The sequence below is a fragment of the Anopheles moucheti genome, chromosome 3, assembly GCF_943734755.1.
Source record: "Anopheles moucheti chromosome 3, idAnoMoucSN_F20_07, whole genome shotgun sequence".
NCBI classification, from domain to species: domain Eukaryota; kingdom Metazoa; phylum Arthropoda; class Insecta; order Diptera; family Culicidae; genus Anopheles; species Anopheles moucheti.
This window is the reverse complement of record NC_069141.1, coordinates 89,847,796-89,873,117: the sequence shown is the minus strand read 5'-3', so window position 1 is coordinate 89,873,117 and position 25,322 is coordinate 89,847,796. Positions and strand designations below refer to the sequence as shown.

The following is a 25,322-nucleotide window of genomic DNA, read 5'->3' as shown; positions in this document are numbered from 1 at the left end:
TAATTGGGAAGCGTTCGAGTAGATTAGAATGAGGGCAAATTTAAAAAAAAAGGTGCTTGATCCTTCGAACCGGATTTGAACCAGTGACCTATGGATTTCTTTACTCGCTGGAGATGGATCACATTTTGGGCAACCGAACTCGATCCTCCCGAGACTTTCTACAGTCCACCGCTCTACCAACTGAGCTATCGAAGGCGCTGTGAAAAATGATTCGTTGCATTGCTATAGATCACCAGCTATAGATTATTCGCTACTCCAAACAAAATGCTTTTGGCACTTGAATGCAGAGGTAAAATCGTCTCGCTCGTCTATGTGAGAACCTGTGCGAAAGAAACTCATCGACCAGAATAAAAAACGGAACTTAATGTAACTGCAACCGAATGAAACGAACAGTAGCACTATAACCATAAACAACGCACATTAATGCTTGCGTCAGCCAATTTGTTACTCAATTGGTAAAGTGCATAATTTTCGAAATTAATTCTTCTACCTTACCCATCACTTCGCTACACCCCTGCGTATATGTGTACGATTTCCATGCACTCAGCAAGAAAAAAAAACATGATTCCCAACAAAAGGTGGGTATGTTTCCCCAAACCATGGGAACCGACACAATAAATGCAAGTTCGGGGTTTTGTTGTTTTTTTTTTATTCCACATTTCCATTCTCCCAATGCATACGATCGTTCACAACTCACGGTTGTAAGTTTCCGCCCAATTTGGTTCGAATAAAATCAATTTTAATCATCCCTTTTTCCGTGTTGTTTTCACCGGTAGCAGGAAAGGTGGAAAGCATACTGTACCACAGACATAAGCACCACAAATGCGTCCTCTTTGCCGCGTTGGTTGCAATCTTTTCGTATTGGCCATTTATAAAAAAACGGCAAAACAGAGCACAAATGAACCGACGGCAGAATGAAGTGGGAGCGGTAGAATCGAGTGTAAAAATCTGTACCGGGAGTCCACAGGAGCAAACCCGGCGGAACGATCCAATAACGAGTAATTTAATTTCACAAAGAACGAACAATGCTCACTCCAATCAGCAGTCTGTTAATTCATTTCCTTGCGAGAAGTGCAACGAGAACAGAGCTGCATCAAGTGCATGCACACAGTTCGCCAAAGAACATAAAATTAATTACAATCATTGCGAGAGCCTCACAGAATCCTTCTTTAATTTCTCTGTCACTTTCCTTCATTCTCATCTCTTACCGCAACCAACTGTTTCCTATTGCTTATAGCTGCTCGAAACCAGTCAATTGCACAACCGCTAATAAAGCGTGTATTTTAGTCTGATTTTTAGCTCATCCTTTTGGCGAATTTTCTTCGTGTCAGCTCACGTTTATTTTCATTTCCTGTCCCGAAAGCAGCTTTGCGTTATCAAAACCTCACTGCCAATCGAGCGAATGGTTGACGCTCCACTCTCTGATGTGTAATCAACGGCCAAAGAAGCACTACACAAATTTTAAGCATTTCTTTTTGCACTCCTTTTTTATCTAAACGACAGTTCGATGCTGTTCTGTGTGTCTCGAAAGTCCTGTGGGAAAACTCACTCTCACATCACCGCTACCACCGCTGGCCAGATTCCGCGCAGAGTCCCGAATGAAGGTGATTAAATTTAAATGCGTCACCGTACCGTACGATCGTACGATCTCTCTCTCCTTCCTGAGTTGCGTTTTCCCGAAAATTGAAGGTATACATTATGCTTTGTCCGTGTTTTTATCAAGGTCACCAAAGGGGCTTCTTGCCTGAGCAGTGCCTTCCGTCAACCAATGCACCATTGCACACATGCAAGTGCATTCGGGCTCACAGGTGCAGGCAAAACAAACGGCGAGAATCGCGTTTTCTCACGCATTTTCGGTGTATTCTCGATTACGACAACACCTGACAGCAGTGTTACCCATCGGGACAAACTTTGATAGTGGCGGGCGAACGCAGCCCGTCAATCAATTGCTTCTTCTTTACGTGCTGTTCACCAAACATCCATATCTATATGCAGAACAGTTGTGACTGTGTGTGTTTTTAAAAATTGAGAAATAAATGAATGAAAGTCGTCAACATCCTGGCTCATTCACAAAACTTCAACCTTACCTGAACTGTTTTTCTTCCTTGATTGGAGCAAAACAATAAGATCGTTTCTTCCAAGAAGAAAGAAAACCCGTTCCGCGAGGTCGAATTTGCAACATCGTAATATAATCGGCTCGGGAGAGAGAAAACACCGGGAGTCAATCGTAAAAACGGTGCACGCATTACGCCATTTAAAAACGCCATTTCCTGCGTTCTGCGTGCAACAGAGGCTTGTGATTAATATTTACTTTCTGGCAAACTGTTTTGTGAGAAAGGGCACATAAGGAAGATGCACAAAGGGGGTGATATGCAATAGTGAAGCATCAGGGTGGAGTGAAGAAATTAATGATGATCACATAGTGGCAAACAGGAAGTCCCAGCGTCAAGGCGAATGGGAGATATTCGTCTGTTGTTTTTGAGAGAATTTTCCTTTAAGTGATATTTTTGTTGTTGCTATATTTCAATGGGTATCAATCATTAATTCGTCCAGATTTGAGTAATTAGTAAAAAGGCTAGATTTGTATTGTTGCCAAGACTTAATCAATACTGAATCGAAAAGCTTCATGGCAAATTAACTAACAAAACTATCTTTCTTTGTTTCGATTTTTTCGTTCTTATTTCCTTATATCATAAACACGATGATCTTCAAAAATAATTATATAAACAATCATATCATATAGCCAATTAAGCTTAACAGCCAATCTCCATTAGGCTAATAAAGTATTCAAAAAATATGGTTTTACTACTTTGCCCTTTTTAAAGAGTAACTTTTCAATCATAATAGGGAACAAAAACGTGACACAACCATAAAATATGTTCCATTACCCGTTTTATTTATCATTACTATTGGTTTTCTGGGATTTATCCATAACATCCAACCAACATAACCATTCTAGCGGCTTAGCACCTAGGTGCGTCCTGCTGGTAGACTCGTTATTCCGGATTGTCGCCCTGTAGTATGCAACCAATCGGCCAAAGTGGAAATAATTATGAATTTTCTACGCCAAAGAAACTCCTGCGAACTTTCGTTGCCAACCCCACCTTCATCTCTATCCATCTAACCGAAAAAATCGTTTGAACTATTGAGTGTACTTTGCTACATTTGTATCACTTTTCTTCTGTAGCCCGAAAGCAACACCAGAAATGGAAACAAGGGAGAGATGGTGGTTCCGTTTCCGAGAGTACTTTTTTTAATGGAAAATAAAACCCATTGCTCAGCTGCACGCACCGGCTAAAGAATCGCCAACTAACGATTTAACTCCCGGAAAATACGACACGTGACCGCCACGCGATCAAGAAGTTGAACGCCACAGCGTGCATCCTCTGGTGAGGTAGGGTTCTTTGTGTTAATTTTACAACCCTAAGTAGGAAGGGGTGTTTTTTCGTACGAAGAAGAAAAATGGAAAATATAAAAAAGAGAAAATGGCCACAGACATTGTGCATGGATTTGTGAAAATATAGATTATTATTAATTTTATAAGACTGCGCGCTGTGCCAACTAAGTGCAAAAGCAATCATTTGCATAGATCATTCGACAACCTCGACGTACATTTGGTGTAAAACCATCCTACTGCAAGCTTTCATCGCCGATCCTTCGATAGCTCAGTTGGTAGAGCGGTGGACTGTAGTGTAAGGCGAGGCAAGAACAAGGCTCTTAAACATAAGTATATGTTTGGAACTCTTTCAAAAGCGGCGGGGCTGTTGAACCCACCCCACCACTAGTCTAGAGATCAAATTCCCATTGCTTCAAAATTTAAGAATTCGCCGCATCTTAAATAAACCGCCCAGAGGCCCATTTACCTATTTGACTCTAGTTGGGTTGCTAGTGGTGGAAGAGACACATTTGCCCCTTCAAAAAGTAATCCATAGGTCACTGGTTCAAATCCGGTTCGAAGGAGAGAATAACTTTTTCCTTGCTTCGCTGAAATTTTTACCTTAACATCATACGATCGTGCTGCTATTTATAGCAACAGTCTCTCTTCTCCATAAGATGAACAATTCGTCTGATAAAGAGCACCATGTGATGTGGAGCTAGTGGGAGCCGTGCACCAACACACCATCCAACCATTACCTACATATTCGCAATAGCAACAAACGTTGGCCAGTCACAACAGCTGATTGGTTCCTTACAGCAGTAAACAAAACAACGAAGGGGCCCCCACTTCGATCGTTGGTTGAGTGGGCCAAAACGGTGCAATGACTTACTTTCGTTTCATGCCACTTGCGTGTTTGTTGTTGGCTGCACAAAGTTTTTATACTCATGCTTAAAGCTCTCACGGTCTAACTTTATAAAACAAGCGGAACAGCCACATTTCATCGCCTTCGATAGCTCAGTTGGTAGAGCGGTGGACTGTAGAAAAGGTGAAAGGGAGATCAGATAGAAATGCACCACCAAAAATGCATTCGCGATCACTTTCAAACACTAGAGAAATCCATAGGTCACTGGTTCAAATCCGGTTCGAAGGAAGTCTTCATTACTTTTTTGTACATTTATCCTTTTTTTCAATGCACTTTTGAAATATCTATAAAAAAAACAACTTGAAGCTCTTCGTACGTTGAAGGTCGATAGCGATACAGAAGGGTCGCCTAGTCACGTCATGAGAATGATACTGGACGACTTCAACAGATTTTCGTGATAAGTGAAGCCATACATAGATGGATCCATAGAGTTGGAGTTATCAAACTAGCAGTTGCTAACATTTCAAAGTGCTTTCTTCCATCGATCCATACAACACCTTCGATAGCTCAGTTGGTAGAGCGGTGGACTGTAGATAGTGTGGGGGGGGAGAAGAGGAACTCCTGCAGCAATGCATTTGATCACCTCCTCCAAGTCTTGATAGTAATCCATAGGTCACTGGTTCAAATCCGGTTCGAAGGAGAGCGAATTGTAAACTTTATTTTGCATACTCTAGCACTGGCTGTCCAATGTTTTATTTTGCTCCACCACCACCATTCCAAGCAGTAACTCCAAGAGATAATGCCTCCCCACTACGTACTCATAATTAAAGACAAATGGAAGTGGCCAAGCCCTGCTCTACTATCTCCAGTAAACGTGTAAGTCGACTGTGAAGTCAACTGCCACCAGCAGCTGGAGGAGGTGGAAAAGTGACGGTTTTGCGAGTGGCTTTTCTGCTTACCTTTCGAAAGCAAACCTCGAAGCCTTCGATAGCTCAGTTGGTAGAGCGGTGGACTGTAGAAAATTTGGAAAGTAAACAATTGCTACCACTCCGGAGGGGCACTTGATCACAAGCTTTCCGATCGAGTAGAAATCCATAGGTCACTGGTTCAAATCCGGTTCGAAGGAAATTCGACCTTTTTTGCATTTAGTGGTACCCTTTTTTGCATTTCATGCTCATCCCCTTCAAATCCTTACTGAAACATACGAAACTAAAGCAACAATATTAAGCATTCTATATGCAAAAAATGAACTACAGTGAACAATAAGAATGTATGTAGCCGGGAAAAGTAATAAAATTGAAAAGCAACATTGAAAATCACCTAACAACGAGCCACACGCGTCCGGTCACGTGCATGACAATAATTTCAGTACCAATGGCGGATAAAGGATGGTGGTTAGGGAAAAGCAGATAAAGGCGCAGCAACTGAATATGATTGTTAACTGTTTCTAAACTCACAGCGTATACCCTCATCGCTCATCGCTCAACAGTTTCCTTTCCAGTGGACGAACCGTTTTCCAGGGCACATTAAAATCCTCTCAGTGCAAATGTTAATTAAATTCACAACTTCCGCCCGCTCTGTTACATGTTTCGGTGCCCAATCGGACATCCACTTTAACACGCACTGTGAGATCGTGTGTGAGTTGTAGCGGGACGGAAGGATTCGACTGTTTGAATTCCTCCCTCTACTTGGTACACCTTTGTCAACATCCTCTCCAAAGTCCCTTTACAGTGTTTGGATGGATATCGATTGAAGCGAAAGCAAACCCTTGCTGGAATGAATTTAATTTAATCAAGCGAAAAAGGAATGTTTCGATTAATCGTCTGTCAACGCTGAAGGTCAATGGTTAGGGTGTCCAAATTTCAAAGATACCAAATTATTGGGTCGATCGGAACGGGATAGTGCAAATTGTTGGCAGTTTTCTATGACCGTTTGGGAATATCAGGAAAACGCACTCGCATGTTTATATACTGCCACAGTTTATGATGGGCGAACGATCGTGGCGATGAATAAGGGAGAGATGCATAAGTGCGGCGCTTAAAATTATTTACGATCCAAAATATTTGCAATCGTAACTCATTTGAATGGGATGTTGATTAGTTTGGTTGGGCCGTTTGGGAATTTTGTCGTATGCGGATAATGGAAAACAGACATTTACTCAAACGATTGACCAATGGTCCAATAATTATGGGTCAGTTTACGTGGGCTCGAATGCATGTTGCAGATTAGGAGCAAACAATAAATTTTAAATGTCATTTTGGACCGTTCGATGAAACGCCGGCAAAAGCAGTTCAAGTCTGTATAAATACAGCAAATTTAATTAAGAACGATTTTAAAGTAATAAAAACAATAATGCTATTCTTTATAAATGTAAATATTAACATATAAAAATATATTGCTTGATGCTCAGAAGTTTTCTTTTACAACGCCACATCAAAAACATCAAAATATTTTTCATACATTTTGATTAACTTAAAAAAATACACCACGTACAATTTAGAACACGGTTTTGCACACGAAGGGTCAGCTAACCCATGTTGCGTCCGTGAAATTGATAAAGTACCATATTGTACGTACCACCGCTTCGCCTTGGGTCAGAGAGTGTGCCCCGTGATAGGCGTGCAATATTTTAAAATTATTCCTGCTACGATAACAAAAAAACCCAAAAAACTAAACCTCATAATGGACAGCAACTCTATAGCCAGCATAGTAACTTGACTTTTATTTGTTGTACCGCGCGCCTACACTTCAACAGAGCATATTATTTCGATTCGAGCCCGTGACGAATTTGCAACATGTGCTCGAGCGAATGTGTCAACATGAAGTTTCAACAACTTCACCCAAAGTGCTATCACATTGGCAGTAACGCATAAAGCATAAAAAGACCATGACTAATCTGGATGACAGAGGAATATTGTTTTTTTTTATTGGTGAACATTCCCATCTGATTTTATGCCTGGAGTAGCCATCCAAGGGATTTCCCTCAGTGTTCGAATAAATGATTTTAAATACCGAGAATGGTTTAATTGAAAATAATCATAATCGCTGCTCGTTTCATGGTGATTAAAGAAAACATTTTACCCTCTGGCAAATGTTTGCTAATTTTGAATGTGCATGAAAAAAGAGGGAACTCGCAAGGGCATTACATGAAAATTGGAAAAAAGTTAGCACGCCCTTTGCCTTATCTAAACCTTGGTCCGGTGTTGGTCAGCTGTTGCAAAAACCACTCCAGTGATTTGCAACAATAACAGCCACTCAACCACCCACCACTTGACAAAAGACTATGGTCAAAGCGTCATCCATTAATTGGGTGGGTAACATCTTCATGTTGCCGAGTCGTGTTGACGCAACACGACAGCAGATGGTCAAGTCGGCAAGAGGCGAAAAGACAATCGACCAAAATCAACCCGGAACAACAACGTGGAATTTAAGTTTATGTGATTTTAAAGCAAAAGGAAAACTCGGATACCACAGCGGGACGTTAATTGGGAACGTGTTAGATGGCCAAACCCACAAAACACGTTGCTTGCGTCCTATCGGAAGGAGAAAAGTCTTTCGGGAAGGTGAGTTTACAAAAGATATCGCTCGTTAAACGTCGATCAGGGAAAGGGATTGAGCTCGCCTAATGATCGTTCAATGACGCAGGACATTCAGGAAACTATCCGGGTTTGTTCTGACTTCTGTTTGATGCTCGTTAGAGAGCTGATGTCACACAAAAGGATAACAATTTAACTCCAATGAATCGGGCCGTTAATTGCGCAACAGGCATTATTATGAGGAGAATACTTAATCAGTCTTACTGATTCGTTGCTGCAAGAGAAACTATCTGCAATATCGGTGTATTGGATTTAGATTTCTTTTCGTTAGAACGGCCAGGCCGAATCGACAGGATTTTGATTTTCTTGAGTTTTAATTTTTCGCTCACGAAATAAATGCGATTAGTATAGGTCAATTAAAAGCAATCGCTCAAGGTATTTAAATGAGTGGAAAAATTATGTGTTGTGATTACGGTTTTGACCACTCGTAGTAAAGTTAGGGGGCTAGGAGATAACTTGCACAGAATTCAATCCAGGAACTAGAGAGTAGTATCTAGTAGTAGAGAGTAGCCTAACAATGCTTAGACGATATTTGCATGTGATTCTTAATAGAATAGAATCATCTGGATATTTAACAGACACGTTTTTATTACTTCGTGACAAGTTCATTGTAGGAATATGACATACAATTTGTAAGGATTAGTTTCGCAAAAAAATCATATCTCTGCTTGGAAGTACACAATAAAAAAAAGATTTGATTAGTTCGCATTCGCAGTACGCCTACTTAAAAACATAACCCAGATCAAACGAAGAAACCCTCAGTGGAATAGAAGAATAAGCAACGTTCCCCAGCAACGGTCGGTCCAGAGTGATCGGTTAGAACACAGGGGCAAGATCGATCCCGGCAGGCCCGTAGAAGCTCACAGACATCTCTCACACAACAGAACAGACATTTGAACACGTCGAAAGATTGTTTCCCAGTCACACGCCATGGTCATGGGAAACACGAAAACAAACTGTCTCGCGGGAAGAACCGTCAGCCGAGGACGGAAAGCGAAAGCTATCATACTTCCGAAAGGCAGTGGCAAGGTCGGGAATGGGAATTCCCTATCCCCCTCTGAAGGCAGTAAAAGGAAAAGCACACTGTCGCAAGTTGGAATTCGATTCGAATCGCGAACCAGAACCGAACTAGATAGGGCAGAAGAATGGCAAAAGGGAAGCGGTCGTCTCAAGCCATCCGCTGCTACTAGGAAGTCACATTAACCGAGGTCTGGGGACTAGGCTTTGTCGGAGGTTTGCCCAAAAAACTCAACGATGCATAAAATGCGACGATTTTGTCAGTTCCATTCTCACACACTATCCCACCTCACCTTCACGAGGCGCAACGGTTGAAAGTGACCAGAGCAGCAAAGCAATATATGGGAAAAACATAAAACCATAATTAACGCACTTCTTCCAGAGACCACTAGGCGTTGGGGTTTTGGGTGGGAAGAGGCACTTTTGCACAACCTACTCACACGGGCAGATCGTAAACCATTCCCTTTCCAAATGTTTCCCTCTCGTTCTTCGTGACATTAGAATAAATGTTTTCCTTCTTTGCCTCACACATGCGTTCTCCTGCATTCACCCCTGCTTCTGACGCACACACTTTTGCCACGATTAGTTTATGGTTTATTTTCCGATGAGAAAATTCTGTCCCGATTCGCCACTGCCGGGAAATGTTTCACCCGAGGTCGCATTTGCGGTCGAGAAGGCACACGGGAAAATCTCGTACTCATCGAAACAGTCCCATCATATCGGACCTACTGACGTTTATGGAATCGTGGGATTGGGAGAACTGAAAGCTAAACTATCCCAGAGTAGGGGTGATGAGAACTGGAAAGGGAGAACTGGACGCGTCTATCACCCCATTGCATGGTCCTTTTTAGGGTGCATTCAATTGCATCTCGCGGCGCAATCACCCCTTGGGTACGGCGGACGGGAATTATCTTCACCCTCCTTGTTTTTTTGAATTTTTGTACGACATTCAAATGGACTTATTTCGTTGGTTATGTTTTTCCCATTCCTTCATTTATGACGATTTGCAAACGATTAAATAGTGCACCAGTTTTGATGCAAGTTACACAAAAAAACAACAACTACCACATCTCAAGGGGAATCTCATTTTATGGGAAGCAATTAATCGTCTCATCAACCTGCCTTGGCCGGGGATATAGGGACTTTAAATGCGTTATTCTGCACCATGGGAAAGTCGTTACATCATAAAGCTGATCTGTCATCCTGGGAAGCAGGGAAAGCGTTAAATCTATTATGACATTAGCTCAATTAATAGTTCAAACTGTGATAAGCCTATTTTGCCGATACCAGCCATTCAATAAACGGACGAGACTTGGTGAGAATATTTCCAACAATTCTTCACCAGAGCTGCCATATTATGCCAAAAATGCATTGCAACTTCAAGATTTAATTAAAATATTATTCGCATCGAAAATTCGGGCCACAGTTTCTCCGAATCAGTTCGGAAGCCAAATTCACCTTCGAATCAAAACCCTTCCACAGTCGGACATTTAAATGCCACACATATTTCCTTTTGCGCCGGCATACTTCACGATCCAAAGAGCTTCCCATCGAGTTCTGATAACGATGCAGCAACTGCCGGCTTTTATCTGACCCCTCTTTTGGGTCGTTCTCTAATTTTCTCTAATTTCCCACACGAAAAAGGAAACTACAATCTAGATAAATAAAAATAAACCTAAGCACCGCAAACGTGCCAAGTGTCTGTGGGCGAAGAGGAGTGTTGGGAAGGAAATTGTTGTTAAGAACATTCCCAGCAAATCGAACTCTCCCACGGCTACTCACCCGAACAACAAATGGATCCCACGTGAACAGCGGCGTCGGTGGTGGCGTTCCTCGCTTCGTAGCAGTTGCTTTGTGGCCACGATCCTCATTGCGATCTCGAGTGTGAGCGAGAGCTTCACATAGAATTTTCCACACAAACACACGTACCCTTTGCAGGCTCGCCGTTGATTGCGTGCCTCCCTTCCATCGGTATTAAGGGGAATGAAAGTGATATTAACACCCGGTCGGGAATGATTACACACCCAATGATTGCCGCGTTCTCACTTGTTCTGCTGCGTCACTTCGATCATATAACATGCCTAGTGCTTTTTCTTCATCGTGCACACGGAAAGCACTCGCACCTGATTGTTTCTTGTTTATTTTTCCCAAACCACTTCACACGGTAGTGCGGTAATGGGTTTTGATGGATGCGTACACGCGTTCTCACTTGCTTCCATAATGAGCGAGAAATACGAACGTCAACCGCATTTTCTAGCACACTAATAGTAATTTTTGCTTGATTTATCAGAAAAACCGCATACTCACACGCACTCTTCATTGTACTTTGTAACTGCTCTTCTAAGCGGATGCTTTGACTGGCCACGCATAGAATTTTAGCCACCTTGCACTGGGAGATCATTTAGACGTCCTGGCAGTACCAACATTTAGCACCATTTTCATATTTTATACACTTTTGATATAGCACAACACTAAGCACATGTACTATGCTAGCACTTCACTTCATGCACGCACACACAGATACATCCCGTTCCGTTATTCAAAATGGGCCAAGTGCACATGAAAAAACACGCACACACGCTTACTCACACCGCAAGATGGCTTGTTCCGTGGGAAAACTGCTGTGCCTTATCGGATTTTTTTTTACAGCCGCATTGTCTGAAAATAAGGTACCAAGGGATAAAAAGGAAAAATAGGCACACACACGAGCAAATTCACTGCAGAATGGAATGGGAAAAGATATACTTACACCGTTCGTTCTGGTGCAATCAAATGCAGTCGAGTTGCTGATGATCCACTTTCGGTTCGCACGGGAATGTGACAAGCGGTTCGGTCTCACGCGTCCGGCTATGGGAGCGTCGTAATTCGGTGTGCGAATATTCAACCGCTTGTCACTGACCAGTAACCTCTTCTTGATTGATTTGTGTAGTTGTGTGGGGGTGTTTCTATGACAACTATTTAACTATTACCATTCCCACACTGCGCTATCGTAGTAGTTGTTTCAGAACGTTGGCTTGTGGACGATGTTAAGAGCTAGGGCGTGATGCTTGATCGTTAATGTTGATCGTTCATCGGAAGAACCACAAATCGTTTCAATAATATTTAAAATGTGCAGATGTCACCAAGGTTAGAGACAATTAATCAATTCACATCCACATTAGTTTGGAATATAAGTTAATCATTAATTACTAGCAACTCTACTTTGAGAACGTCCCATCTGCGTAGTTCATTAATTGAAAAGCCTGTTTACTGCTAGAAACGAAAAGCAACAAAAAAAAAACTTGGATATGTTCATGCGCTAGGGCCGCAGTTGTCCTCCAGTAAAATTAATTGAAGTGCTTACACTCCAAACCATGTCAACAATCGGATACTCCGCTCCATTCCAGAAATTACTTTCATACGATAAAAACTAACGTCAAATAAATAAATAGGGAAACATTGTGCCTTTTTTCTCGACATTCGGAAACGATTAAATGCTCCTTCTCTCGCGATTAATACGACTTGTTTTCAGTGAAACGTTCCAAAGGCTCAGGTACGTAGGGTAGGGTTAATAGTAATGAATGCAAATGTAAAAGGCATCATCGATTATGAAGCGTATCGTGCGTAAAGATGTACTCCAGGGGACAACATCCTTTTTCAATCGCTTCAGCGCGTGAATTTCAATCACCACGACACTACAGTACATGACATTCGTGTGTAACTCCAAACAGAACATGCAGCTCTTCGTGTCGTTGCGTTGGAACGAATCTCGGAATAGAGGGTTAGAGAACCCTTTCAAGAGGATCTACTGAACACCGGAAACGGTTACACCGTTGCTCTCTTTGCTCTGGTGATGAATGAGTTTTCCCATCAGCCAATCAACACCACAATCGATTGATCTGTCGATTGGCAATTAGATGAAGCGCCGGAAGGGATGAACCCGATGGTTACGATGAGCCGACACTTCATAATTGACATGATCGATTTTGACGCTTGCCACAAATGTCCCGCTCGCCGTGACGAATGGTTGTGGAAAACGGTTGCCGAAAATCATTTCCGGAGATGCCACAAAGTGTTAAAACCCCATGAGATGCATAAACGCACACGTTGTGCACGTTCCGTCACGTGCAGGAATCTAGGGCTTCCTTTTCGAAATATGTTCACTTTGCGACATACCATGAACTCTGTCGATGATTGAGTACTCGTGACTGCCCCGGAAACAACAATGCACATACTAATGGGCACTGGCATCGATTATAGCGCGCGCGTTTCGTCTTGTCTATTCGCTTTCCCCGATCGACTCTCGTAGAGCCAGTCGAACTGCTGTTCGATAGTAGTAATGTCCTTGAGGATAACGATGCGCCAATCATTCTTTTCTTCGTTCTTTCTGACTGGTTCTAAACGATGCAATGATTCGATTAGACTACAAAGTAATGGTTTAAAATATATATCGTGTTTTTGTCGTGTTTCAGTACTTCCAGTGCTTACGGGTGCAGTTGCGTGCAGTAACAGGCGCAACCTTATTATCCATCACGGCTCCATCGTTTGTCCAACATTGGGGAGCTTTCCTAACCATTCTTTACGAATCCAAACTTTGCTAATTTCGACACACCAGTTTCTGGTTGATCGTTCTCTTCCAGTCGCCGTTTCGGCGTTCCACTTTCCGTGGTTGATGTGCTCGGTTGACCTTTCGACTGCTGTGTCTTGAACTCACGCATACCAATTTTGATGAGTTCTGCCTCGACCGCTTCCGGATTCTGTCTCCGCAACTCTTCTCGGTTAAGCTCGAACCAAGGCAGAAATTTCATGCCACCAACGGGCGTAGTGCTGCCACTGTTCTGTGACCGATTTTCGTCCTGTCCACCATCGCTCGAACCTGCCGTCAGCTTGCTTCCGCTGCTGCTGTTGCGAGAGGCCGAAAACCCAATCGCTTTGCCGGTCAAATGCTCCAAAGGATTACTGCTGCTGTTGGCACCGTTATGACCAGAGCTCGATGCGGGTGAAGATATACCACCCTCGTTCCCGACTGCCGTCGATTTACGGAACGGATTGTTCGGTTTTTTCGTGCCAACTGGAAGCGGTTTCTGGTGTGCGAAGGAAGCGAAACGAGAAACGTTCGCCGAGGAGGCGCAAGCATAAACATGAAATATAACTACCAAAGCCAAAGCAATGTGAACACTGGCACCAGCTGGCACATCGCCATCCGGCCAGTGCGGGTCCACCTAAAAGAGGACAACTGAGCTCTACTTACTATTTTCGGTGTGCTATCTTTCTTGGTGATCGCCTCAAGATTGATGTGCTGCAGTTCCTTTACGATGGCCGCATTTTCTCGGACGCATTCCTGTTCCAATTTTTCCTCCTGAATTTCCTACACATCGGGTGGAAACCCGTAAAAAATAAACACTTTAGCAAAGGTCTGTGTGTTATCAAGGTCAAGGAAATAGAACCAAAAGAATCACTTGTCTTTATATAGAAATAAGATAACATGAATAAAAAATATGCTTGGAAGGCGTAAAACGCAAGCCCACCGAGAAAATCTTCACAAAAAAAGATTTTCTCCATCCTTCGAACCGGATTTGAACCAGTGACCTATGGATTACTATCGCTCACGACTCGCTCTACAGTCCACCGCTCTACCAACTGAGCTATCGAAGGCTTGCTTGCCTCTCGCTTAAACGCCCTTTTTCAACACACGGCCAATCACTCGCTTGCTTGCGCATCATTCGCTCTCACGATTGTACACGAGAAATTCTTGAGAGATTTTATTGCTCACAAGTACTTGCGTAAAATCCAACAACTTCCCATCAATCGGCCAAATATCACGAATGCTATGGGACAAACTATTGCAATAAAGTTCAATAAATAGCATAATAAATACGACTGAGCACATTAAATTAACAATTATCAGTACTGTTAAGCGGTTGTGCTGAACGAAAATATCGTTCGAAATTTTTCTTCTCGAACTGTTAGACGAAACTCATACTAGCTTATACTAGCCACTTACCAGATCCTGGAAGGTAGGCAACAAGGGTGCTAAACTATCTGCCAAATGATATCGACGAATCTTGGTCGCATACTTAATCACCAGCGGAATCAGCTGGCTCGAGGCAATCGTTTCCACCAGCTCCTTCGCACGCTGCTCAGACTCGTTTTTGCAAGCAAGCTGTTCAAAATGGGCATAAGGTTTAATATTTATCTTCTCTCATATTTACCTCTAGAAAAAAGCAGATGATATTTACCGCAAACAATTTGACGGCCGTTTCTTTCATTAGCTTATCGGCATCATCTACTTTGAGGTACAGCGAACGCACCAGATCATCCTCCAAACGTTCCTTCTCGATATCTAGATCACACATAGGCAGACTGAAGCTCACATTGATCGGGACAGGTTTGGGGGTGGTTAGTGGGTACTTTGCACCTCGGCACAACACCAGCTGCACGTCCTGAGTCGATTCCGAAACCTTGATGATGAACAAATTGTCCGAGGCCTGTTTCGTTGCCTGAGAGTTAAAATTTCATATGATGAAATTTAAGATTACTTTCCAACAAATAACCGGCACTTTTACAACCTACCATGTTGTCAGCATTATAAATCGGGAACCAAAGGTTGTACGTAGCATGGTAAATATTGAGCACGCCCGCACTATCGAACACTACGGGCGATCCTCGATCCGAATATCCTAACCATCGCAACTGCGACCCAGCTGACAGAGGAACACGCACTTCACGGCAACGCAACTTAAAGTTCACGCATGTCACAACCATCAAACTGATCTGCTGATCCTCGTTGGCCGGAGCATTGTGATACGCTACTAGAAAGTGATCACCGTATGCAGCAAGTGCAATGATTGATCCCGCCACCGAAATCACTTCCCGCTGGGTTCCGCGCATTGTAAACACACGCAGCAATCGACTGTCCGTGGCAACGACAACGATCTTATCCGATGCGGTTACAGCTATGACTTCCTCGCATCGCGGCATCGTGTAGGTCCACTCGCGCTTTCCAAACGCGGACTGATTAATGCACACGATCTTGCTCGGGTTTACATCTTCGTTTGGGCAAGCCATGGCTAGTACCGTTTCGCTAAGTCCTGCCATCGTATGATTGAGGAAGTTGTTCAAATGAATGCCATGGTGTTGCTGGGAATCGTGAAACTCTACCTCAATCGAGTTCTCCTTATCGGTCGCATGTCTTCGCACGATTCCGACGTGATTGTACACCAGATAGCAATGCTCGAGCGAGTAAGGTGTGGAACCGGGCTGAAATGGGGGCTGCTGAGGGAAGGACTTTGGCACTACCACGCGCTCGCTGATCATTGTTCCACGATCATCATCGTCGTCATAACCAGTATCAGACATCGGACCGTCGGATTTCTGTGTCGGACCCATAATCTGAGACTTGAGCTTTTCCAGCTCGATACAGTTTTCATTCGATGCATCATCATCCGAGTCTTCGTTGTCACTGTCTATTTCATCCGGTTTAGAGGCTATAAATAGAAACACATTTGCATAAGCTCCTTCTCAATATTACCTTTCACCATCCTTACGTTTAATTGCGTTTGATTCTTTCTTCTCATTGTCTTTCTCCTCCGGTTTGGTATCTGCAAAAAGAAGTACACTTATGAGCAAATAACTTCTCAGTACTGTCATCTTATATCATCCTTACATGCAGCGAAAATATCATCGAACCCCCCATCATCATTTTCAGCTTCCTTCTCAGCCATCAGTACGATATCTTCACCGTCGGCGTCGTCTTCGCCGGTCTCGATAAAAATATCCGAAACCGTGCCCACCTGCCCGTTTCCGTCCGAAATAGCAAGCTCGCCATTATTCTTGGGATTCCAAGCCACTTTCGTGATTGGGTTTGCTTCAAACGGATTTTCCCCGTCTATGGGTTTGTCCGTTTCACAGTCCCAAATGCAAATGGTTCCCTTTGCGCTTCCAGCCGCTATATAGTCCCCCATGGGAGAAAAACGGCACACAGTCAGCTTGGAGGAAAGTTTTGGATGGATGTATTTCTTAACCACCTCCCAGCTGGTCGTGTTCAGTATGATGACTTCCTTTTCAATCGGATAGGCAAGCAGAGCACCCGTTTTAGGTTCAAATGAAGGAGAAGCTGAGTGAAGAACACAAAAGTTAACACTAACCACAGTACTCACACCAATAAGAAATGGTACTTACAAAAATACATAACCGCTTCAAAACTCTTCACCTTCGGTAATCCTTCTATTGTCTTTTTCAACTCCTTTGTCTTCATGTCCCATATATAAATCTTGCCATCGCCGATACTGGCCGCTAGCAGATCGCGTTTGCTCACATCAATGCTCAAAACTGGACCACCCAGATTCTCCAACTCAAACTGTTCTCCATCGTCTAGCGATAACACTTTGATCGTCGCATCCTCGGAACCGGCGACAATAAACTGTAAACGTAAAGATAAAAAGCATCACTCTTAATGCTGTGTGCGCCCCATTTTACACAGACGCCTTCCATACCCGCTTATTCTTGGCTAGGCAGGTCGCGTGAGCAGTAAAACGAAACTCAATACCATCCTTATCCAGGGACGGATATTTGTAAGCTTGTACTGTGTTCAGATCCGTGGCAATAAGCACCCGTTCACCGTACTGTTGCACGGCCCAAGCATGTTCCCCAACGCAGATAGTAGGTGGATCATCGTCACCAATTCCATTCCACATTCGGATATCGCCATCGTATCCTACACTGATGATGCACCTAAAAGTAAGAACAATTTGTACTTCTTAGTAACAGTCGAGGTTTTCATTTCGTTTCGTTTAACTGTCCATGAAAGAGCCAACAGCGGTACTTACTCTCCATCCTCCTGGTAAATTACGCTCGTGTTACCCATTATATGCGCATAACGCATTGGAGATCGTTTGAAGGGCATAATGAACTGAAAACAGGGTTTTTTTAGCACTTAAAAACACGAAAAATTTACCGAAACCTTCCACTTGCGTGTATTAACGTAGCGCGCGTAATAATAAATACGGTTTTGGCGGTTTTTTGTTTTGTCATTTCTTTCCCAATCTGCGGAGCTCAACAAATGTCTATTTGCGAAACACTACAACAGCACCCGTTTCCCAACCCACCCAAACACTACATTTGAATGCATTTTAAATAATTTCAAAATTATTTGAATTTTGAATAATTCCAAAAAATCCAAAATGAGACCTATTTTAAACTACTAAAGAGGTACACTAATATAATAGGCACACTAATTTATGGGTACACTAATGTTTGGGGCTTTTTTCTTGTTTGAATTTTAATTTAAAACGAATGCTGTCGGAAGACAATATTTGATAATTATAATCATTTGAATTGGTTGGAAATTGATCGAATAAAAGAATTCTCGGGGAGAAAAAGGGATGTCTATCGGTAAATTTTAGATCAATTTTACTGCTTTCCTAACGAACTACGGAGGCGCGGTTGCTATAGTAGCTCAGTAATTTTCTTGAATGAAAATTCCTTCACCAAACATGCGCTTCCACTCTGTACCGTGCGGATACTCAAATTGTACAATGGCTTCTTCCTTCAGCTCTGTAGAGTAGCCCGGCATGCTTGGAGCTACGTAGCATGCATTTTCATTTATCTTTGCCGGGTATACAAATTGGTCGTGTTGCTGATCGACAAACTCCACCATACGTTCTTCCATCGTACACGAAACGGAGCAAAAATCCCACATTTGCAAATGTTGGACCATTTCGCACAACCCGACACCACCAGCGTGAGGGCATACTTTCACTGAAACCGAAAGTATGTAATAAAGCAGTCATCTATGAAAGCCCAAATCCCCGTAATTACCATTGAGCTTTTTGGCCATCAAATAAACGGCCAGTATCTCGTTTACTCCTCCGATGCGAGCTGAATCTATTTGACAAAACTCGAGAGCATTTGCCTGCATGAATTGCTTGAACATGACACGATTAGCACACATCTCTCCAGTAGCTACACCGATGGAATATTCCCTATGAAAAATACAATAGTTTCTTATTAATACAACCATTTTTGCTTCAATTTTATGAATAATAAACCTCAAAGCTGCAGCAATTTTGGCATGACCCAGCACATCATCCGGAGAGGTTGGTTCCTCGATCCACAGCGGTTTAAAATCTTTCAAGGTTTTAACCCATTGGATGGCAGTTGGGACATTCCAAGTTTGATTAGCATCAATCATCTGGAAATACAGAAAGAAAAATAGAGGTATAATGTGCTTTGAAACATTACAAGCAGAATTAACTTACAAACTGGTTATCCCATCCGATTTCTTCTCGCACCAGCTTACACCGTTCTATATCATTCTGCAAATCTTGGCCCACTTTCATCTTGAAAGCCTTGAAGCCTGCTGCAAGATACTTTCTGCAGAGCCCACGAATGGTTTCGTCACTATATCCCAGCCATCCTGAGGAATTGAAGTGCAGCAGTCGTCTTAACTCCTTGCCATAAGAAAGTTTGTAACATTTTACCTATTTGAGTTGTGTACGATGGGTATCCAGTTTTAAGAAGATGCTGGATGCGATCGTCCCGGGTTGCTTTCGTTTCACGCAGTAGAGCAATTGCCTCCTCAGGAGTGATGACATCTTCAATGTATCGGAAATCTATCGTTGAAACCAACTCCTGTAAATAAATAACAAAAAGATCACAATTTCCTCATCATCAACGGACATCAAAACAACGAACAGGCACTACAGGGCTGTAATTGTATTTATTTCGATCAAAAAGCCACATTCTTCAACTGTAGGCAAATGTTCACCGTTTTTCCGTCAACACTCACTATGGGAATAAAAATCGGTCACAATGTTATCAATGACAGTTGTCATTTTGCTTACTTGTCAAAGCTTTTTTTGTCCATTTACATACGCGATTCGGATTTTTCTGTAAGCAACAAGTTTTATCCCAAAATTTGCCCTTTTCTCGTGTTTTTGCCGGATTAACGTGTGTATTTTACGTGTCGTCTTATACCGTACCGTGGCCAGGTCGGGAAAAGTGAGCGGAAAATCACATCACAGGCGTAAGGAGCACGCGGGAGCTGCAGCGTCCCGCGAATTTTCGTAGTGAAAAATCAACACCCACCCACTCCCGGGTAGCGGAGGAGAAACGCAATACCTACAACCTTACCTGCGCCGCATCATGGACAATCTGGACCAGCTCGCCGACGACGAGCTGCGACTTCGGCTGGTGCAATACGGCTTTCCGAACCTTCCGGTAACGACGACCACGCGCAAAATATTGATCAAAAAGCTTCGGCACCATATCGATTCCGAGAATCAGAAGCTGCGCCGGGAATCGTCGAAGGCGGCACGATACAGTTCTGGGGAGGAATCGGACGGTAATGATGGGCGGAAGACTGCGACGGCCGCACAGCGCAAAATGTACGCCGCCAACACGGTGCGAAGTCAACGGGCTACCGTAGCATCTCCGACCGGAGTGAGAAGTTCCGTATCGATGCCTCCACCTCCGCCGACGAACGTCGTCCGGTCGAGTATGACGCGCGTTCCAATAAGCATATCATCAGTAGCATCATCAGCGTCTACGCCGCATAGTGTTAGCAGCAGTAGCAATAATAATTTTGTAGGAGCGAACGGTGCCGGACCAAATCATCATCGTAGCAATAAGAACTCATCCCATTCGTCACCCGTTGGCAGCACAGTATACATCTCGCCGCTGATCGTACATGACAGCGAAGAGGAGGACTATTTACCAACGCTACGTACGGGTGCGAGAGGTGCTGGTGACCCATTATTACGAAGCCTTGGTAAGGGCGCGTCTCTAATTTCGTAGATGTGTAGATGTGGTAAAACATGTATAATCTTATTTTAGGCAGTACATCGTCGACGCCTACTTCGCACAGTTCGCTGTTCCGCAAGACGGCTCTAGCAACCGGCAACATAACACCACCGTCTGCCAACAGCAGCATGTACAGCAACATCGGTGGAAGTGCGGACAACAGTAGCAGCGGCGGTGGGAGTGGTCTTCTGAACGACTCCAACGGATCGAACGGTGCCGGTACGAGTGATTTGCCGTACGTGAGCGAGTATACGAAGCGATTGATGCAGCTGCGCGGGGAAACGGTTTCACAGGAGAACTACAACAGTGCCGTCGGTGGCATCATAGGACGCCGAAGTATGAATAACAATGTACCGCCCTCTCAACGATACAGTGCCGCTGCCAGTCATCTGCATTCGATACGAACGAACCATCAACAACTACCATCGGCATCTGCAGGAGGAGGTGGAATTCTTCACCATCCGATGCGCACAGGTCATCCGCATCCGTTGAACAATAAAAACACCCCGGGTACGACGTCATCTCCTTTGGCTAACTCTGGTTCAATAATCGCTGGCAATCACATCCGCCAGCGATACAGTCGCCTATCGGGAACGAATGAGTTCAACGAAAACGACATTGTAACACACGCACAACCTGCACCGGAACCACCCGGCATCCCGTTCCGAGTAGCGATAGGCAACTTCATCACTCGACTGGACGAGCATTACGGTTTCAAGCAAACGTTCATCCCCTGTGCTTTGCTGGGCCTGTTGGGAGTGTTTCTCTTTTCGGTGATATTCATGTACTTGACCATCAGCACCGATCTGGCCAGTACGTTAAACTCGATCGACACGCGGTACGAAGTATGCGAGGATGACGTTCATGGGCTGGCTGCCACCAGCTGCGTCTTTGCCACGGACGTTGAACCCGCCCTTGAGCTATTAAAGCTAATCGGCAGCGAACTGAAAGCACGCGTCGAACAGCATCATTGCCAACGGGACGATAAATCACCCGTTTCCGGGCTGATGTCCGCCGGGGAGGTCCTCAAATATGCTAAGGAACACTCACCATCCGTTCTGATACCGCAACTATCGCGACACCTGCACGCAATGGAGTATCTCATCGACCGTAATCCTCAATGGCACATTAACCATTGCGATGCAGGCGGAGAGCCGATAACGTACGAGGGTGTGCTGGACAGGCGATCTACACGCTCGAATCACTTCACCATTCTCAACCCGAAGTTACCCTTCACGTGTACGCTGTACAACAAGTTCCAGAAGTTCTTCGTGATCGTTGGTGGATTGGCGCTGGTGGCGATCCTTGTGTTCGCCGGGAACTACTTCCTGAAGTTCGTGTTGTACGTGAAACAGAAGCGCCGTGATCAGGTAAATCGATTAATCAGTGAAATAATACATGCGGTTAGCCAGGCGGCAGCGAATGCTTCCGAAGCGGCGAACAAGGATGGAACAATCGGAGCGCAACAGGCGGGCGTCGTTATCAACCATCTACGGGATCGGCTGTTGGGGATGCCAAATCGGCGCAAGCTTACATGGGCGTGGAACGAAGCGCTCGGTTTTTTGGAACAGCATGAAAGTCGCATCGCGTTCGAGGTCGCTACGATAGGTGGCGAAGACTTCAAGATAATGCGCTGGATTGATAGTGTGCCGTTGGTAAGCGGAGGAGGAGCGGGTAGCCCTGGAGCTTCCCGGTTGGGAGGTGGATCTACCGGCGGTAGCACCACGGCCAAGAAGTGGCAAGGTCCGGCGTTCGATAATAGCAACAAGATACATGATCCGCCGACACCTTGCCTCAAAATTCGACAAATGTTCGACAAGTACGAGGTGAACGATCCAAACCTGAAGACGATCGTGCAGGACGCTATTCTGGAGAAGTTGGGCGGTCGTTGCAAGATCTACGACATTCAGCTCGACCGAAGTAGCTGCTGCGTGTACGTGCGATGTGCCTCGGCGAAAGATGCCGGCATTGTGCATGACGAGATCAATGGTTGGTGGTTCGACAATCGGCTGGTGTCGATCAAGTTCCTGCGGCTGGAACGGTACCTACAGCGTTTCCCGCGCTCGCTAGCCGGACCGGCCTGTCTGAAGCCATCGAACAAGAACAACTCGTCCATGAGTCATCAATTGGCGCTCAACAGTAACAACGGTGGTCCGGCTGGACGTTACGCGAGTAACGGTAGCAGAGGCGGCAATCGAGATGATCTCGACACCGATCCCGAAGAGTACGACGAAGGCGAAGGTGAGGAGGACGGCGAAGAGGAAGAGGATGAAGAGGAGCTGGTAGCAGCGGCAGCTAGAGCCGGGACTAACACTCGTCACAGTGCCTCCGGTGTCGGGCGGCGTTCTGGACAGCGACACGAAGATGAGGAAAACAACGAGTAGAGTACGGAACCTTCCTTCCTGCCTTACGGAAGATATTAATCATCACTAACACAAATAATACGCGCATACGGATTCGGTTTGAGGTGTATTGGACAGGCCGTGTGCTGAAGAGGTGACAGAAGGACGTACTGGGAACTTATTCCCTGTTCTTCTTGCTTATCGTACCGCTCACACTCACCTCACCTCTTCTGTACTTGTCCCACACACAGCTTCCGATGGGATTTTTTGCCATTTATATCATTTATTGCCTACCCTGAATCCCGTTTTATATGTTACGAGTTTTTTGTTCACACTCACATTTTTCTTTACCTAACTACATAGAGAGCGTTTCGCGCAAGAGCTAAATACTGTTTGGATTGTTATTTTCAAAAAATAAAGTCTCCAAAATCAACAAAAGGAACCTTTCCGGCTTTTCGCGACATTCACAACTTCACGTGAAGAAACGCAGCTTGGAAGGAGCTTGATAAATTACGTTATGGTACTGTAGTAAAGGGAGATTGTTTTTAATAGCCATAAGAAAAGAAAATGATGATTTTGGAGAATGTGTGGCTAATAGGTAGGCTAGTTGAATCAAGAATCTTGGAGCAATGAAAGCACCAGAAGACAAATGATGGAGATTATACACACGCGTATAGACGGCAGCCACAGCAAAAGGAAAGAAGACTCGTCAATCTCAGCGAGCGGAGTAGAGCGAGCTCGAGAACTCATCGTTGACTCTTGCGCTTGATAGTAGTAGAAGGGTTTATGTTTTGTGTTTCTTCTGACGAGCTTAAACAACTGGGGCAGGTGGATGGGCACGGAGGCAAAGGATACTGTAATATCTGTTAGAATTGCCGTAAGCATGAGGACGGCGCGTGTCCTGCTAATCTTAACGAGCAAGAGAAGCGTGGTTAGCGAGCGGTTTTGTTGATTAATGATTACAGATTTATATACACAACAGGTATACAAAATTATACGTTCTGTTTGTTTTGCCAGCGCTAACGAATAACCCCTGCTAGGTGTTGTTTTAACGTATTTTTAGAGCAAGCGAAGAGAAGTGGGTAATCTAACGAAAACTAATTGCAAATCGAAAGTGGATATTTAAGCGAACTTACAATACACACCACAATCATACATATTACGAAGAAGGCTAAATTGAGAGGTTCACTTGTTTGCCCACGAACATTTTATGAGACTCTGTCTGTACGAAGCACTAAAAATAAACCTCCGGTAATTGATTTCATACGATTCGGTGCAATTTTCCTGTTAGAATTTTAAACTCTCAACCGAAGGAATCAGCGCACAATACGCTCAACAGTTTGGCGAAGGATTAGCATAAAGGATGTTAGTGACGTAATTGAGTTGTACGGTAACGTTCGGTCCAAAACGTATCAAGAGTGTTAAGGGACCCCAACGGTATGAACCGCCATGTCTCCCCTTTAAGGTAAAATAAATTGAAACTAGTTTGTACAATACGTGTGTGTTAGTCTACTATTTGAAAATTTCCACTTACCTCGGGTTCCATTTCTGCCAGCAGACGCCATACCGGAACGTTACGTATACGACCCCAAAGATCCCACAGCGCGTTGATGATCGCGGCAACCGCTAGATGTGTCACACCTTTCTCCGGTCCGATCTGTTTGCAGAACGGGATGTAAAATGAAAACGGGTCCACCCCATCGCACGACGAAACCATTGCTTACCCAACGGAGTTGCGAATCGCTCGTTAGTTCACGCCAAAACTGTCCGAAACGTTCGAAAATGCTAGCCGTCGTGCGACCCTCGACAAGACGCCTCATGGCACGGACGGCGAGCAGCACTATATCCGTACCACGGCCAAGTGTAAACGTCATGCCATACCCTTCAGGACCCTCGGCTGTAGCGATCGTCACATACACGCAGGAATAATCGGGATCCGTATGCTGGAGGAAGGAACAATTGTTGCTGTAGCTTTGTTTTTACGCATTGCATGCCACACACCATTGCATCGGAACCGTGTGCTCCCAGAGAGGTTGGCCAACGGATGTCCTTCGCTTGCAGAGTGGTAATGTTAAGGCAACGATCTTTCCCCATTATGTTGATGATATTTGCAAAACTCTATACACACGCACACACTGACTGAACAGAACAAAAGTAGTACACCAATGCGCGTCGCTTCCAAGCGAGGAACAGCTGGACGTGAGCGTTATCTGAGACGATTCTATTTATGCCGGAAAGGCAGAAGAGCACATCTCAAAGCAACCAAGCAATCTGGTAGTCTGGTGGCAGGTTTGTTTACACTGCACATGACGTTTGATTCTTGTTATCAATGGCGTTGGATGAGA

At 44.2% G+C, this 25,322-nt stretch overlaps 4 protein-coding genes and 6 non-coding genes across 10 annotated transcripts in view; 5 read left to right on the top strand and 5 right to left on the bottom strand.

Annotated features, from left to right (window-relative positions):
* LOC128304226 (uncharacterized) overlaps positions 1–11,492 on the bottom strand; it is a 28,371-nt gene extending 16,879 nt beyond the window's left edge. The window contains exon 1 of the mRNA XM_053041386.1: positions 10,637–11,492. The gene's annotated coding sequence lies outside the window, so the exon portion shown is untranslated. The remainder of the gene's footprint in view (positions 1–10,636) is intronic.
* On the bottom strand, positions 61–195 carry Trnay-gua (transfer RNA tyrosine (anticodon GUA)). The gene is made up of 2 exons: positions 159–195; positions 61–96 (listed from the first exon to the last, which is right to left on the bottom strand). It is a non-coding gene; the product is annotated as a tRNA-Tyr (tRNA).
* On the top strand, positions 3,655–3,960 carry Trnay-gua (transfer RNA tyrosine (anticodon GUA)). The gene is made up of 2 exons: positions 3,655–3,691; positions 3,925–3,960. It is a non-coding gene; the product is annotated as a tRNA-Tyr (tRNA).
* On the top strand, positions 4,383–4,529 carry Trnay-gua (transfer RNA tyrosine (anticodon GUA)). The gene is made up of 2 exons: positions 4,383–4,419; positions 4,494–4,529. It is a non-coding gene; the product is annotated as a tRNA-Tyr (tRNA).
* Positions 4,798–4,941, top strand: Trnay-gua (transfer RNA tyrosine (anticodon GUA)). Its single transcript has 2 exons — positions 4,798–4,834; positions 4,906–4,941. It is a non-coding gene; the product is annotated as a tRNA-Tyr (tRNA).
* Trnay-gua (transfer RNA tyrosine (anticodon GUA)) lies at positions 5,223–5,367 on the top strand. Its single transcript has 2 exons — positions 5,223–5,259; positions 5,332–5,367. It is a non-coding gene; the product is annotated as a tRNA-Tyr (tRNA).
* Positions 11,493–13,264: 1,772 nt separating the features above from the next.
* LOC128302200 (WD repeat and HMG-box DNA-binding protein 1) lies at positions 13,265–17,901 on the bottom strand. Its single transcript, XM_053038958.1, has 10 exons — positions 17,662–17,901; positions 17,329–17,566; positions 17,015–17,255; positions 16,500–16,949; positions 16,381–16,434; positions 15,407–16,320; positions 15,073–15,333; positions 14,838–14,996; positions 14,085–14,201; positions 13,265–13,917 (listed from the first exon to the last, which is right to left on the bottom strand). The coding sequence occupies exons 1-10, from the start codon at positions 17,736–17,738 to the stop codon at positions 13,402–13,404; spliced, it is 3,027 nt and encodes a 1,008-aa protein (XP_052894918.1). The 5' UTR covers positions 17,739–17,901; the 3' UTR covers positions 13,265–13,401.
* On the bottom strand, positions 14,395–14,488 carry Trnay-gua (transfer RNA tyrosine (anticodon GUA)). Its single transcript has 2 exons — positions 14,452–14,488; positions 14,395–14,430 (listed from the first exon to the last, which is right to left on the bottom strand). It is a non-coding gene; the product is annotated as a tRNA-Tyr (tRNA).
* A 245-nt stretch (positions 17,902–18,146) lies between the features above and the next one.
* Positions 18,147–25,201, bottom strand: LOC128305459 (mitochondrial enolase superfamily member 1-like). Its single transcript, XM_053042909.1, has 8 exons — positions 24,979–25,201; positions 24,702–24,920; positions 24,512–24,634; positions 19,315–19,465; positions 19,093–19,250; positions 18,883–19,025; positions 18,653–18,816; positions 18,147–18,592 (listed from the first exon to the last, which is right to left on the bottom strand). The coding sequence occupies exons 1-8, from the start codon at positions 25,069–25,071 to the stop codon at positions 18,291–18,293; spliced, it is 1,353 nt and encodes a 450-aa protein (XP_052898869.1). The 5' UTR covers positions 25,072–25,201; the 3' UTR covers positions 18,147–18,290.
* Positions 19,973–24,442, top strand: LOC128305458 (uncharacterized). The gene is made up of 2 exons (XM_053042908.1): positions 19,973–20,603; positions 20,669–24,442. Exons 1-2 carry the CDS (start codon positions 19,979–19,981, stop codon positions 23,017–23,019), a joined length of 2,976 nt encoding a protein of 991 aa, XP_052898868.1. The 5' UTR covers positions 19,973–19,978; the 3' UTR covers positions 23,020–24,442.
* Positions 25,202–25,322: the final 121 nt, after the last annotated feature.